The sequence below is a fragment of the Microchirus variegatus genome (genome assembly GCF_963457635.1).
Source record: "Microchirus variegatus genome assembly, chromosome: 4".
In the NCBI taxonomy this organism is placed as follows: Eukaryota; Metazoa; Chordata; class Actinopteri; order Pleuronectiformes; family Soleidae; genus Microchirus; species Microchirus variegatus.
The window spans coordinates 30,509,815-30,522,569 of NC_139805.1; the positions used below are offsets into that span (position 1 = coordinate 30,509,815).

General features: G+C 41.6%; 1 protein-coding gene across 1 annotated transcript in view; it reads right to left on the minus strand.

Annotated features, from left to right (window-relative positions):
• Positions 1-12,755, minus strand: part of LOC310925954 (RNA-binding motif, single-stranded-interacting protein 2-like) — a gene marked incomplete at its 5' end in the record, with an annotated part of 39,602 nt that overhangs the window by 2,462 nt on the left and 24,385 nt on the right. The window contains 10 exons of the mRNA XM_083888035.1: positions 489-569; positions 680-790; positions 2,607-2,657; positions 2,952-3,045; positions 3,260-3,300; positions 3,463-3,572; positions 3,691-3,770; positions 4,440-4,597; positions 7,788-7,879; positions 9,096-9,154. Coding sequence (XP_083744161.1) covers positions 489-569; positions 680-790; positions 2,607-2,657; positions 2,952-3,045; positions 3,260-3,300; positions 3,463-3,572; positions 3,691-3,770; positions 4,440-4,597; positions 7,788-7,879; positions 9,096-9,154 — 877 coding nt within the window. The remainder of the gene's footprint in view (positions 1-488; positions 570-679; positions 791-2,606; positions 2,658-2,951; positions 3,046-3,259; positions 3,301-3,462; positions 3,573-3,690; positions 3,771-4,439; positions 4,598-7,787; positions 7,880-9,095; positions 9,155-12,755) is intronic.

Genomic DNA, 12,755 nt, shown 5'->3' on the forward strand with positions numbered 1-12,755 from the left:
TGTGGGGATAAAGTGGTAAACAATGGATTGATGGATAGTCAAACAAAGCTAGCAGCAGCGATGGGTTTGAAATGCCTAACATTACTGAAATTAAAGGCCTTGTTTCTTCTCTCAAGAAATGTCTCAACCAGAGAAGAAAAACGACAGACGGAAAAATGTAGACAGTTGAAAGAGGACACGATTTGGGAGACAGATGCCAGTGTAGATAATTTTCTCCTGAGCATGAGCCAACGTTAGCTAACTCTCTCTCAGTCTCTCTTGTATCATATTGTTGCCTCATTATGTAATCAGTTCCCGCAGACTATAAATAAATAAATAAATCAATCAATCAATCACTGTATGGTCACAAATGCAAAGGAATGTCTCCAAACCACCAACTATGGTCTGAAGAAGCATTCAGATATATACCAGGTCTGATTATATAATATTGTTAATGAAAAATATGAATGTTTAAATGTAAGTGTCTGAAATTGAGATTAGCTTCATACCTCTACTTGGACATTGGAGGGAGGCACAGGGGTGTACTGGGGGATGTAGGTCCCCTGCATAGTTGTGTTGGCCGGAATATACTGTAGGGGAGGCAGAGAGGAAAACAAAAAGTCTGTTCAATATGTGACAACACAAGGACAGTAATATCTGCTGTATGCATCACGTCTCAGTGTGTGTGCTTGGTACTGACAGTGCCTGTGCTGCCCAGGGACAGGTGGCTCAGCTGCTGGGCGAGAGGCCCCATCATGGACGTGGGCTGAATGGACATAGCGTGATCCATCGTTGGGGTAAGGACTGTACCCTGCGAACACACAGAAACAGACGCAAATATGAAAGCCGCAGTCAGTCATCATGTGATCCAAACAGTCACATGTGAGTCATTTGTCTTCATGGAGAGAGGAAGACATACATTCAAAAAGTTTACAAACTATGTAGCCTTGTAGCCTTAAATCATCAGTTCTTATAAAAGTAAACTCCCCTTTTCACAGAGAGGGGTCCCTGGGGGAATTGGGCTTGAAACCAGCCAAATCAAATACCAGGAGAAAGTCTGGGGTGTCCAGGGTTTCCCCCAGTGTATTGCCCGCCCGCCAGGCTTAGCGTTGGTGGTTAATTTATTTTAATTTTTTAGATTTTTTTATACACCACGGATTTTTCTACACCGGGGAACAAGAGCGCACATTCCCCCATGTAATCAGCGCAGCGCACGCTTGTCCAGGTGCCGATTGAAACCCAAGTCATTGCGTCATTATTACAGTTACATTGTTCTTGTCAATAAAGATGTTATATTTAGGGATGCACCGATAATTCGGCGGTCGAAACACTACAACACGGTGGAGCAGCACCTGTTAAACGCTGGTCTCTGCGCAAAAGCGAAACTTGGCTGCATACGGAGCAGATTATGAACTCCCCGCAATATTTACTTCACAGCATAAACATTCTCTCTCTTTGAGCAGTTAACTAAAGACATCAGCTCATCTGATGTCTTTAGTCTCTTTCACAAAGATTAAGACCACGGAGTAAAAACGATGAAAGGTGCGCTCTGCTCTTCAGAGTCTGTCACCACGTTTTACTTAGATCTATTCGGATCACCTGCACTTCATCGTGACTGTTCTCCATCCTCGTCATAAAGATAATTATTTTTATGTGCGGATAAAACACGTAGAGAAATTATCCAGTCTGCTTTAGATATGAAATGACCTTTGGAGACGCAGAAGCGCAGATCGAACGGCGCAGGAGAGGGAGAAGAGATCAGTGCAGGGGCGGTGCGCAGAAAAAAAAGGGTTGTTTGTCTGCACCAGATGAGGCAGATGAGGGGGCACTACCACTTTTATATTTATGTTGATTTATTTTACTTTTAAAGGGACACTGTGTAATATTTATGGGTTTATATGACCCAAAATCCACTTTTCTATACATATTATGTGCTCCTGCATTGTCTAGTCGCTGTATAATATTCTTTGTTTCATTTTCGTAGTGTTTCAAAAAGTCATGTAAAATAACATGGTTGCGGGCCGCTACTGCATTGCCACGACGCCATGTTTCTACGGGAGCCTGTATAGACAAACCCGAGAGAACAAATAAATTACTTACTTCACCTTTAAATGTAACCATTGCATGGCTTGTTTTAAGATTCACTGGCCGATTACTTAATTAATATTTAACTGATGTGAAAAAAAATTATATTATTTATTTAATTTCAAGAGTGTCTTTTTGTAAGACTCTATAGTTGTTAGATAGTCTATCTATCCGAGAGATACCACCGGGCTTTACAGGTTTTCTGGGGGAAACCTTGGGTGTCCCTGAGCAAAGTACCCAACCTCCATTGGAGGTCCTGAGCGCAGATAAATACTGCCCACTGCTGTTTTTTGTGTGTTCACTACTGGTATGTAATACAGATGGGTTAAATGCAGAAGTCAGGCCACACCGAGGCATGCGTGACTAGCACTGTTGCCTCACAGCAAGAAGATCGCCGGTTTGGGCCTTTCTGTGTGGAGTTTGTATGTTTTTGCTGTGTGTGTGTGTGGGTTCTCCGGTTTCCTCCCACAGTCAAAAAAACATGCAGAGATTAATTAGACGCTCTAAATTGATCATAGGTGTGTGTTTGGAGTGATACTCACAGCTGGCTGCATGAGGTATGACTGATGATGCATCCAAGATGGGCTATGTACCTGTGGATCAGAGAACACAACATGGAACCCTCTCATATTTTTTCTGCTGCTCCCACAGCTAAGTCTGAGCTCCCAAACTAAGTTTTCAGAGATGGTTTAGAAAAAGGAGAAGCAGCCTGGGTAAATATTATCAGTGCTGGAGACTGCATTCCTGTCTGACTGCCTGTTCTCTTACATAACACAGACTCCAGTGGCTCCACACAATAAAAGCAACAGGAATTTTTGACTTTTGCTCAGGCTATAAACAAAAATGATATGTATTATGTGAATTATGAGTACAAAAAAAAGTTGAACCTGGTAGGATGAGACAGGAGAATGCATGTATGGTGAGAGGGACGTCTGGGCAATCATTCGATTTGGAGCCAGACTGTAGGGAGAGGAGTAGAAGCTGCCAAACAAACAGAGCATAAGTGTGAGGAAAAAGCATGAAGGCAGCCACATTTTATCAACAATCTTGCAATGTGTCTCCAATTACACTAAAAAAATATGTGTGTGTTTAGCTGAAGCCCAGCAGAGGGCAGCACTACACAGTAGTTTGAGCATTGCACTTATTTTTCTTTAGGGCTGGGACTGTTTTCAGTCAGTCTGTGCATACCACTCACCCATTTTGTAAAGCTGTAGGGTCATACGCAAGCGTCATTCCTCCCTAGAAAAACAATACACAGGATTCAGAACGAGTGAGGTCATGCAAACACACATACAGTCTGTACAAATACACTCAGCGAACACACACGGTGGACCTTTAAACACAGGCTTGCTTTAACATTCACACACGACATGAAGCTGAAAAGTTGGTCCATGTTACCGTGTCTCCATCTCTAGCCCAGGGCCTTCCATTCTGGAGATACTTCCCCTGGTTCTGCCTCTTCTTCTGACCTCCGTCTGCAAACTTACATAGCAAGGGCTCTGTGGGCACTATGAAAGCAGCAGATCAAACAACAGGGTGAGTTCAGTCATCACGGCAGGGAACAAAATCAGTGTGCTCTGGCACCAACAACAACAATATCATGTTCTTATAAGACATTCCACGCACCAGGCACTCCTGGTGGAGTCTTGATGAATTTCCCATTGAAATGCTGAATAATGGCCTCACACTTCTCCGTGGATTCCATTCTGAAATAAACACCAAAGTTAAATTCTTAATCCTTCTTGTCGCATCTGATTTACCTTTAATAGGCACACAGGCAGTTTTTTCAACATGAACTCAGAACTGGGTTCAGACATTTTGCGGAGTTTGCTGTCCACATATGACAAACACGACAGAGATAGTCCGGGTCAAATGCGCTCATAACTGCGGGAGAATGTCCTGAACACCCAGGGGTCGAGCTGCAGGAGGCAGGACACTCATGCTCGCTGTGAAATTATCTGGACTACATTTTTAATGATTATCAGTTATGGCAACAAGATATACAAGCTTATATTAAAATGATACGAAACTGAACAATGCTTTATCAGTGACACAATTTGACTTTGTAATTTGTGGTGCAGATAAGGTGGCAGGAGCAACAAGCATTTGATTAGCCTATCATGTAGGTTTGGCTGGAACACTGATGAGGGTGGGAAATTCGGATATTCTTCGGATAATCCCCAGTTACTTTTGAATAGCATTTTTCCTTGAAATGCCCATCCCTAATCCAGATGTTCTCCTGCTGTGTTCTCACTTGGACATTATTATGAGATTTGACCACTGGCAGGAGAATCTCCAAAAAATCTACTTAGCTTCTACGTGGGGAAATGTTCAGACTTCAGTACATGTCTGAAAGTAGGATGGTATCGACTGACCTGGCAAATCCCACACCACGACTGGTCCCGTTGGCATCTCTAAGGATTCGCGTGGAGATGACCTGCCCGAATGACTTCAGCATGCTCTCCAGCTCTTGCTCGTCCATAGAAACTGGCAGGTTGGAAATGTAGAGGTTGGTGGGGTCCTGCTCCTGTTGCTGTGAGGGACGCAGACATAGAAGTCAATATACAGTGCGTCCAGATCAAGCCATAAGACGATAGTGAAATAATACTAGAACTCAGTGTTCTGATGACATGAGCCAAACGTGACTCACACTCACACACAAACATTTATTTTCAAGCATCTTTTCAAGGGTCTGATAGTAGTCATAGTAGTTGTAACAAGAAAATATGATTTATGTAGTGAAGTGAGTCCAAACATGTATGTTGGACGTGAGCTGCACTGCATCTTTCAGTTCAGAGGCAGAAAAGTACATGATTCTCTGTGGCGCATGAAGCTGCAGCAACAGCACAGCTTTCTCTCACACTGAGTTCATGTTTCACTCTTAACGCAGATGAACTTTCACGTACCAAAAATTGGCAATGATTGATTAAACACTTATTGGCACTCAGTACCAACAGTCATGCCCAGCCCTAGTCCTTGTCTATGGATTTGCATATTTCTGTGTAGACAGCAGTCGGATTACAGTCTTTTCATTCACACTTTTTAATGTTTATTAATGCTCCATGATGGTCAACCATCACTTTGCAGTCGGGATAAAAATGTGGTAACACTTTATATTAGAGAACACATATTCACCATAAACTAGGTGCTTACTAACATGCATATAAGTAGCATACTAGCCCTTTAATAGTAATCATTTAGCATGTATTAACACCTTATTCTACATAACCTTATTCTACCTCTATTAAGACATGAATTAAGATTTTTCATACATAAGGTTTTAATAGGGCTATGCTACTTATATGCATTTTAGTAAGCACCCCGTTAATGGTGAATATGTGTTACCAAAAATGTTTTAAGACATTTGAGCCTGAAATCAACATCATCCAGCATAAAATTAACCGAAGCTGTGAATAATAATTTACCCATGTCTGTCCATGTGTCACTGCCTTAACTGAGCCTTAACAGACCTTAAAAACAAAACTGACACAAATAAAAAACATGAATGCATCTGCAAGGATTAAAAGATTGTGTAATTAAGAGATCTGGATATTTCTATGGGTATTTAATGGCACTATCTTGACAGTGAAACCTTATGCGACTGTGCAGAAGCAGACAGGAAGCCAGGCATGAAGTTAAAGAGTTCACAGAGCAACAGGAGCCTGGCAACCAGGAGAGAGGAGGCTGGGCTTTGAAGAGGGGAAGGGGAAAAAAACAGAGAGTGCAGGAAGAGGATAGAGCAGAGGGGAAGTTGGAGATGTTGGGTGGTTTAAAACACTCATGTTTTGCACAGAGGATGGGAAGTGACAGGGTTGCTGGTGGTGGGAGTCTTGACTAATTTGGGTAATGAAAGAGGAGGATAAAGAGTAAAAAAGGGCGAGTGTGTACTGACTAAGAGGCTCCTTTTAATCAAAGTATCTCTTATTTTCCATTTTCTAGTCAGAAGACTATTGGACAGAGCCCCGATAGTGCTGATTGAAAATATTAAAACTGATAGAATCAGACAGACAGTATCCAGTATGTATGGTATTACACCAGGCGTCTTTCTATACAGAGTCGTTGTCTATGCAGTATGTGTAGCCTCTGTTCTAAAGCCGTGAGCTACCTGGCAAAGAGCTCTGTGATTGTCATCATTCTGGGTGTGGTCCTACAATCATTATGCAACACAGTGGCACACTACAGGACGTCATTACCCAGACAAGACTAACGTTGAAAGATATATGACAACTAAGCAAATGGAACAAAAAGTACCTTTACTTTTTTGTTTGCGTGATACCATAGCTCATAAACACGCAAAGACATTCACCCCTGTTGCAGATATGAATGCATTCTTTTGTGCCATGTGTGTTGAGGTGTGTCTCTGTGTGTTTGGCAGATTTTCTGGCTTGTGTGCTGAGCAGTGCATGCGAACGGAGTTTGAAAAGGGAGGTGCTGGGAAGTCAGAGGGCTATACTATTTTTAACTCGGCCATTGTTCCCCTTGCCCCTGCGCACACGGCTCCTCTGGGTCCACGGCCTGCAGTCTGGGATGGCCCTTTCAGGGACCGAGGACACTCTGAGGACAGCAAGAGCATGGTGGGACTCGTTGTGTTTGTGAACAACACAGCAGCAGCAGCCATGGTGAAGGTGCAAACAGGTGACGCTGCACTCTGGAGTTTTATATTCAACTGATTGTATTGAGTATATTTAGACTGTTTTCTCTGAACTGAAGTAACCCAGTGACTTGGTGGCAGCCGTGTATATTTAAGTTTTCATAGTGGTTATCAACACCTCTGACTGAGCACGTGTCGTCTGGGTGAGTCAAACTTTGGTGTCCAATTGCACTCGTCGTATTGAAATACACAGGACTGTGTGCCACTCCTACAGAGGAGCTGCAGTGTACGTAGGCTTGGGATTTAGTTGCACCGGACCGGTTCAGATCAACCGGCAAAGTGGATCTGTTACAGTGTTACAGGGCTGGACTGAGGGAGACCCTGGTCTTACATTGCAATGGGTCTGTTTGGGTGCGGGGCAGAGGGAGGGGGTGGGAACACTGGGCTGGAGAGTATTAAGTGCTGGTGTCAGCCCCAGGCCGAGGCCCAGACGATGGACAATGCCAGCCTATTGTGCCTGCCCCATTGACAGTGGGCACCCTCCCCTGGCTTCCCTCAATGGGGAGCCTGAGAGCCAGAGGGATCAGCTTAATGGGCGACAAGAGTTGCTTTGACTCCAGACACTTGTCCAGACAAAGTGCTAAGAACAAGAGCTACAACGGGAGCAGGTTTGAAACATACACAAGCACGGGGATGAGGGGGGACAGACGGTTGGTGAGGGAAGCACTGAAGACAGTGGCAACAACATAAGAATAATAAGAAAGGCGGAATTGACCGGTTTCCGCTTATAACAAGTCTCCAGTAAGCCGTTCTTTATCCTTCTTACAACTGTCCATTATTCACACAGGAACATCCCATAAAGTATGACAGAACTCACGCCTCCCTATAAACCGAGTTTATCTTGTATCGCTGCCAACAGGACACTAACGGGGGAGTCAGGCCAAAGCATGTAACAGTTTACCTTTTACATGACGGAGAAGACAAATGTGCGCTCGTGTGGAGACAGACAGAAGACTGATTTTTTTTTTGGAGATCAATACATTTTAGACAAGGCACAGATAAATCTGGATCATTGAGCTGATGGAGGGAAAAGGACAACATGTAAAACAATGCTGATGAAATGGATTCTTACTTTGGCCATCTGAGCCTGAACCCCACTGGACTTCAGAGCTGTAACAGCTTTCTGTGCTGCTGCTGGACTGTCGAAGTCCACAAAACCATATCCTGTGAAACAGACGAGACTGAGTTAAAACCTCTGTGAAGAAGTGCGAAGCATAGTTAAAACATCTACATGGAATCAACTCAGTGCTGACACACTGTACCTCATACAAGTGGTTTGCAGTACGCACGTCATTGGGGGGAATGTTACACATGTGCTCTGGTGTTTCTGAAGCCTGTTTTCACATTAAAATAAAATGATATACATGGGATTTAGAAACCTGGGTGAAGTCGCTTAAAAAAGGTGATTACCACTGTTCCCTTTGCCAGAGCTTCCTCTGCCCTGTGGTGTTGTTTTTCCACCCCTGCATCACCCATGTGTGAATTGTGACGTCTCAGAAGGTGGTTACTATTTCACAGCTTTTACTGGGGTCTCACTTTAAAATCGGCTGTTTAGATCCATGGTTCTCAAGCTGCAGTACATGTGTTACGTGAGTATGTGAGCTATGGTGAAAAATGTAATTAACTAATAATAATTACAGTAACCTTATCTCTCGCTCATCTAATTATGCTATAACAGTGTGTGCATGTGAGGAAGAGGAGAATTGAGAGAGTAAATCATCTTATTGGGAATAAATCTGTCTCCTGGAAGTGAATGCTGATTAAATACAATCCCACTAGAAAAAAATAATAATATGGAATAAATACATGGGGTATTTTTTAACACTGGGGTCTGAGTTGTTGTGCTTTACAATGACATCATTAAAAAGCTAAATTACATTTAACTGTTTAACTGTATTGACTACGATGTAGTAAAGAGTGAAGACTTTGATGGGAATAACATGTAAAACCATTTAACTGATGGAAGAATGGTGACATGGATATGATGTTCTTCCAGGTAAATCAATCAATGTTGCAACCCAATTCACAATGTAAATCAAAACTTATTTTTCACTGTTTAATCATTTTGAATGGATTATATAATTTCCAATGTTTTATACATGCTGTTATTAACATACATCTTCAGTAGTGGAAAGTGGAAAGAAAATCAGTATTTAATCTTCTGCAACCCATCTGTGGGTGCTCCTGACCCAGTCTCTGGTGTAGACAGAGTATGCAACTATGCCACAATTACAGCTTCAGTTGAATGCAAAGTGAACTTTACAGATGATTGTAGGCAATCTTTAAAGCTCTGGACAAAGTCAACTTTGAGCTGAGCTAAGCTGTGTTCTCGTTGTAAAATGCCCAGAAGGCAAATGAATGTCAGCGACACACAGCTCACCTTTACATTTGTTGGTGGTTTTATCCAAGATGGCCTTGGTTGACACAATCTTGCCATACCTTCAGGGAGACACAAGAGTACAGAGAAGATGATCAGTGACAGAGGAGGTGACTGTGGGGCAGAGAGAGAGAGGAATCTGCTCCTACCACATACATGCATACCAATGTTACCACACTTCCTCAGGCTGCAGGACTACAGGTGTTAACATGAATACTTACTCCTTTGCACAAGCAATTGTCTTTAATGTGATCCTTGCAGCCACTGTAAATGCATCCACTTCTGTTAGTATGGAACCATATATCTTTGCCGATAATGTCAAACAAAAATGATGAATTTAAGAGAGAAAAAAGTCTTAAAAATTAAAGCGTACACCATGCAAACTGGTATTTGTATTTAACTATTATGATGATATGATTTTTGTTCTCAGTTCCCTCTTGTTTGTTGACGCTGATCAGTTTTTCGCACTAACTCTCTGCTTCCTGTTTGCACTTCTTGTTTTCCCGTTCATATTCTCTGATTATTTTTTGCAATTTGCTCAAACTGTCTGCTGCTGGAGGTAGTTTCAACGTGCAACAAGCCCTGGTGTTGTTGTATACAGGAGAGCACCTTAGGGCCAAAAACAATTTGTTCCAGACCTGTCTTAAGCAGACTAGCAAACCAACACACACCTCTGACCTAAATACAGCTCTGCTCTCTGATTTATTTAGCTTGAATAAAATATAAAATATATTTCAGCAGCGTCCCCTTTCAAGCGTGTATGCGATCCATTTAACTAGTCACAAATGTGAGGTTGAGTTCCAACACAACAGGGTCCAATCAGTCGGGAGGAGAATCAATTAATGCAGTAATGCTGCATCATGAAATATTCACTGTATGAAAATCACTGTAAAAGCAGTAAAGGAGAAGTGTTGTGTAAGATGTGGAGACTAATGGTATGCAGTCTTATGAGACGGCGCATCAGCACTACAGTATAATAGACCTGCCCTTGTCTGGTGGATTTAGCCAGCGAGGGAGGCTGGTGTTTCTCTGTTTGGGCGACATGGCGTCTGGGCGGAATGTACACTGTAACCTGATGCTTCTCCCCTCCGGTTTGCCTCACTTCCCACCACGTCCCTCTCTCTCTTTTTCCACTCTCACATCGCAGCACACCGCTGGGTCCTACACTCCAGCCTTGTCTTAGTGGACATTTGCCCGAATGACTCAGATCTGACTAGACGGTCACAGCAGAGACCTGTGTAAAAACTGAGAGTTGAAATCACAGGCTATATTTAGGCGTACATGTTGTGGCCTTGTTCTCGCTTAGGTTTCTAATATGTACATATACACACCTAGACCAGAGATCTTTTAAGGATACACTATATGTTTTCACTTCAGCCACAACAAAGGCGTTCTTGAACCACACTTTTATTATCTCAAAATGTATCATACTTAAAGCTGCTAAAATAGATAAAAGAGGAGAAGATGTTTTCCTTTTTAAATCCAACCACAGGAAAATAAATGTATGATTCACTGATCTTTATCATTGTGAATTTTGGCATTACAAATGAGAAACACTGCAAAGGAAACTTAATCACTGAACACATTAATAATTCATCCCTAACCCAATAGCCACATGACCTGTGCATAGGTTATGTTTATAGGCCTCCACTGCCAGCTGCACACAGTCACAGAGCATGAATATACACAAGATTATTGTCATTTCACTTGCCTGTGTCCAGCAAAAATGTCATCATTCATTTGCACAATCTTGAAGACATTTATCAGACTCAGTCACATGGAGTTAACTCCTGCAGCTTAAGAGAAAGTCCCAGAGTTTAAACCCATCCAAACCAAAACCTGTATATATGAGCTTAAATAAGTACATCAACTCAGGTTCCTCTTCAGTGATATTAGCAATAAAACTGGAACTCACTTGCACAACTTCACTGGATTTATTTGACAGCAGTGCATTTCATTAAGGAAGGGGAAAGAAACTGAAAAACTGCTTCTCTGACTTATTTTTTTTTAATTTAGAAAATAATTCCGTCTCCCGGAATCATAATATTCTTACAAGCTTGATAAACGCAAACAGCTACATGTAACAGTTGCCAATTTAACTCAGAAAGTATTGGTTTATCAGTGTTATTTGCAATCCAGGGTTTAAAAAGCCATTTTTCATTTGCTTCATGTTTTGAGAGGCTCTGTTTATTATGGCGCAGCATTTGACTTTATTTTCTTACAACACTTAGCAAGGCAAAGCTAAAACAAAGGTTATTTTGTACCTGGTCCGATTCCATTTATTTTAAATGCCATGTCCCTCCCAGTCCTGTATTTTATTTACACTAGTATTAGGCCTTGGAACACACGATTTAGAAAAACTTGTGCACATACACGTGAAGCCACTGAGACAATAATTCAGCTGTTTTCCTCATCATGTTATGGCACATACATTTCAGTCTGATGAGGAAATCTATATATAAATATATATATATATATCCAGACATATATATATAGATCTATATACATATGTCTACATCTGACTACAAGCTCAGCACAAATTCCCAAACTCAATATAAACAGACATTATAAGCTGTGTGGGAAAACCTTACATTTTTTCTGTGGAATTGTGCTCAATTATTATGTTGCGTGTTTCCAAATTTTAACAGCCTAATATACAACATATCAGTAAAAATGTTTGGGAAAATGACATGTCCAGACAAAATGAAGGACAAAACAGAAACCATATGTTACATCTTGGCTTATCTTAAAGCCAGAGATCTTTTGTTGCACAGTTGGAAACCGGTTTTCCTCCTCCAGCCATTGAGGTTGGCAGAAGCATTATGTGCAAACTGAGTGTTTTTGAAGAAATGAAAAGCAAATCTCCTGTTTAAAAACCATGATGGTTTAGACATACACAGCACACATACTGTTACTGTATAAAGAAACATATCTGTGTCTACTTTTATCTCAAATACCTGCAATTTTTTTTTCAAAGTAAATGTCTACATAAGGTTTAAATGAACTTGTGGAGTCTTGTGAGGCCAAACAGGCTGGGCAACATTGAATACATGACATCATAATAAAAACTTGTTTGTATCGCCATAAACTAAGCAAAAGGCCATAAACTAAACAAAGGGACTTTGCTAATATTATTATTCTGATTATAATAATAACAGTACCGTTAATGAGCTCAACTCTGGCTGATATTTGTGGTTGCAGGCTCATCATGTATGCAGATTGGAAAAACTATTGATTAGCTGTAATCAGGAGGATGATGAAGAAAAACAAATGCTGCATTTCATGTTTTCCTGAACAGACTTTCCAGGAGAGTTCAAAGGTCTGACCGTTGTGACTGTGTGACTCATGGCTTACCTCAGTCCCTCTGTAGAGGAACAGCAGAGGGACTGAGGAACAACAATGTACAGGCCACTGGGACATGAAAGACCGCCCTGAACCATATACGGACATCTGACATTCTTTCTCAGCAGGCCATGCTACTCTTTTCCCACTCATTTAAGTTTTCCCCCTTCAAGGGGCGCCCTCCCACTGACCCTTAAAGCTTCCAACCTGGCTCCACTTCTCTACCACTCCACAATGACTTGTCTGTGTTCATCCTCTACTTTTCCCTGTTTTTCACAAACCAACCACAGATTATAGATTTTATTTGATTGTCCCAGCTTC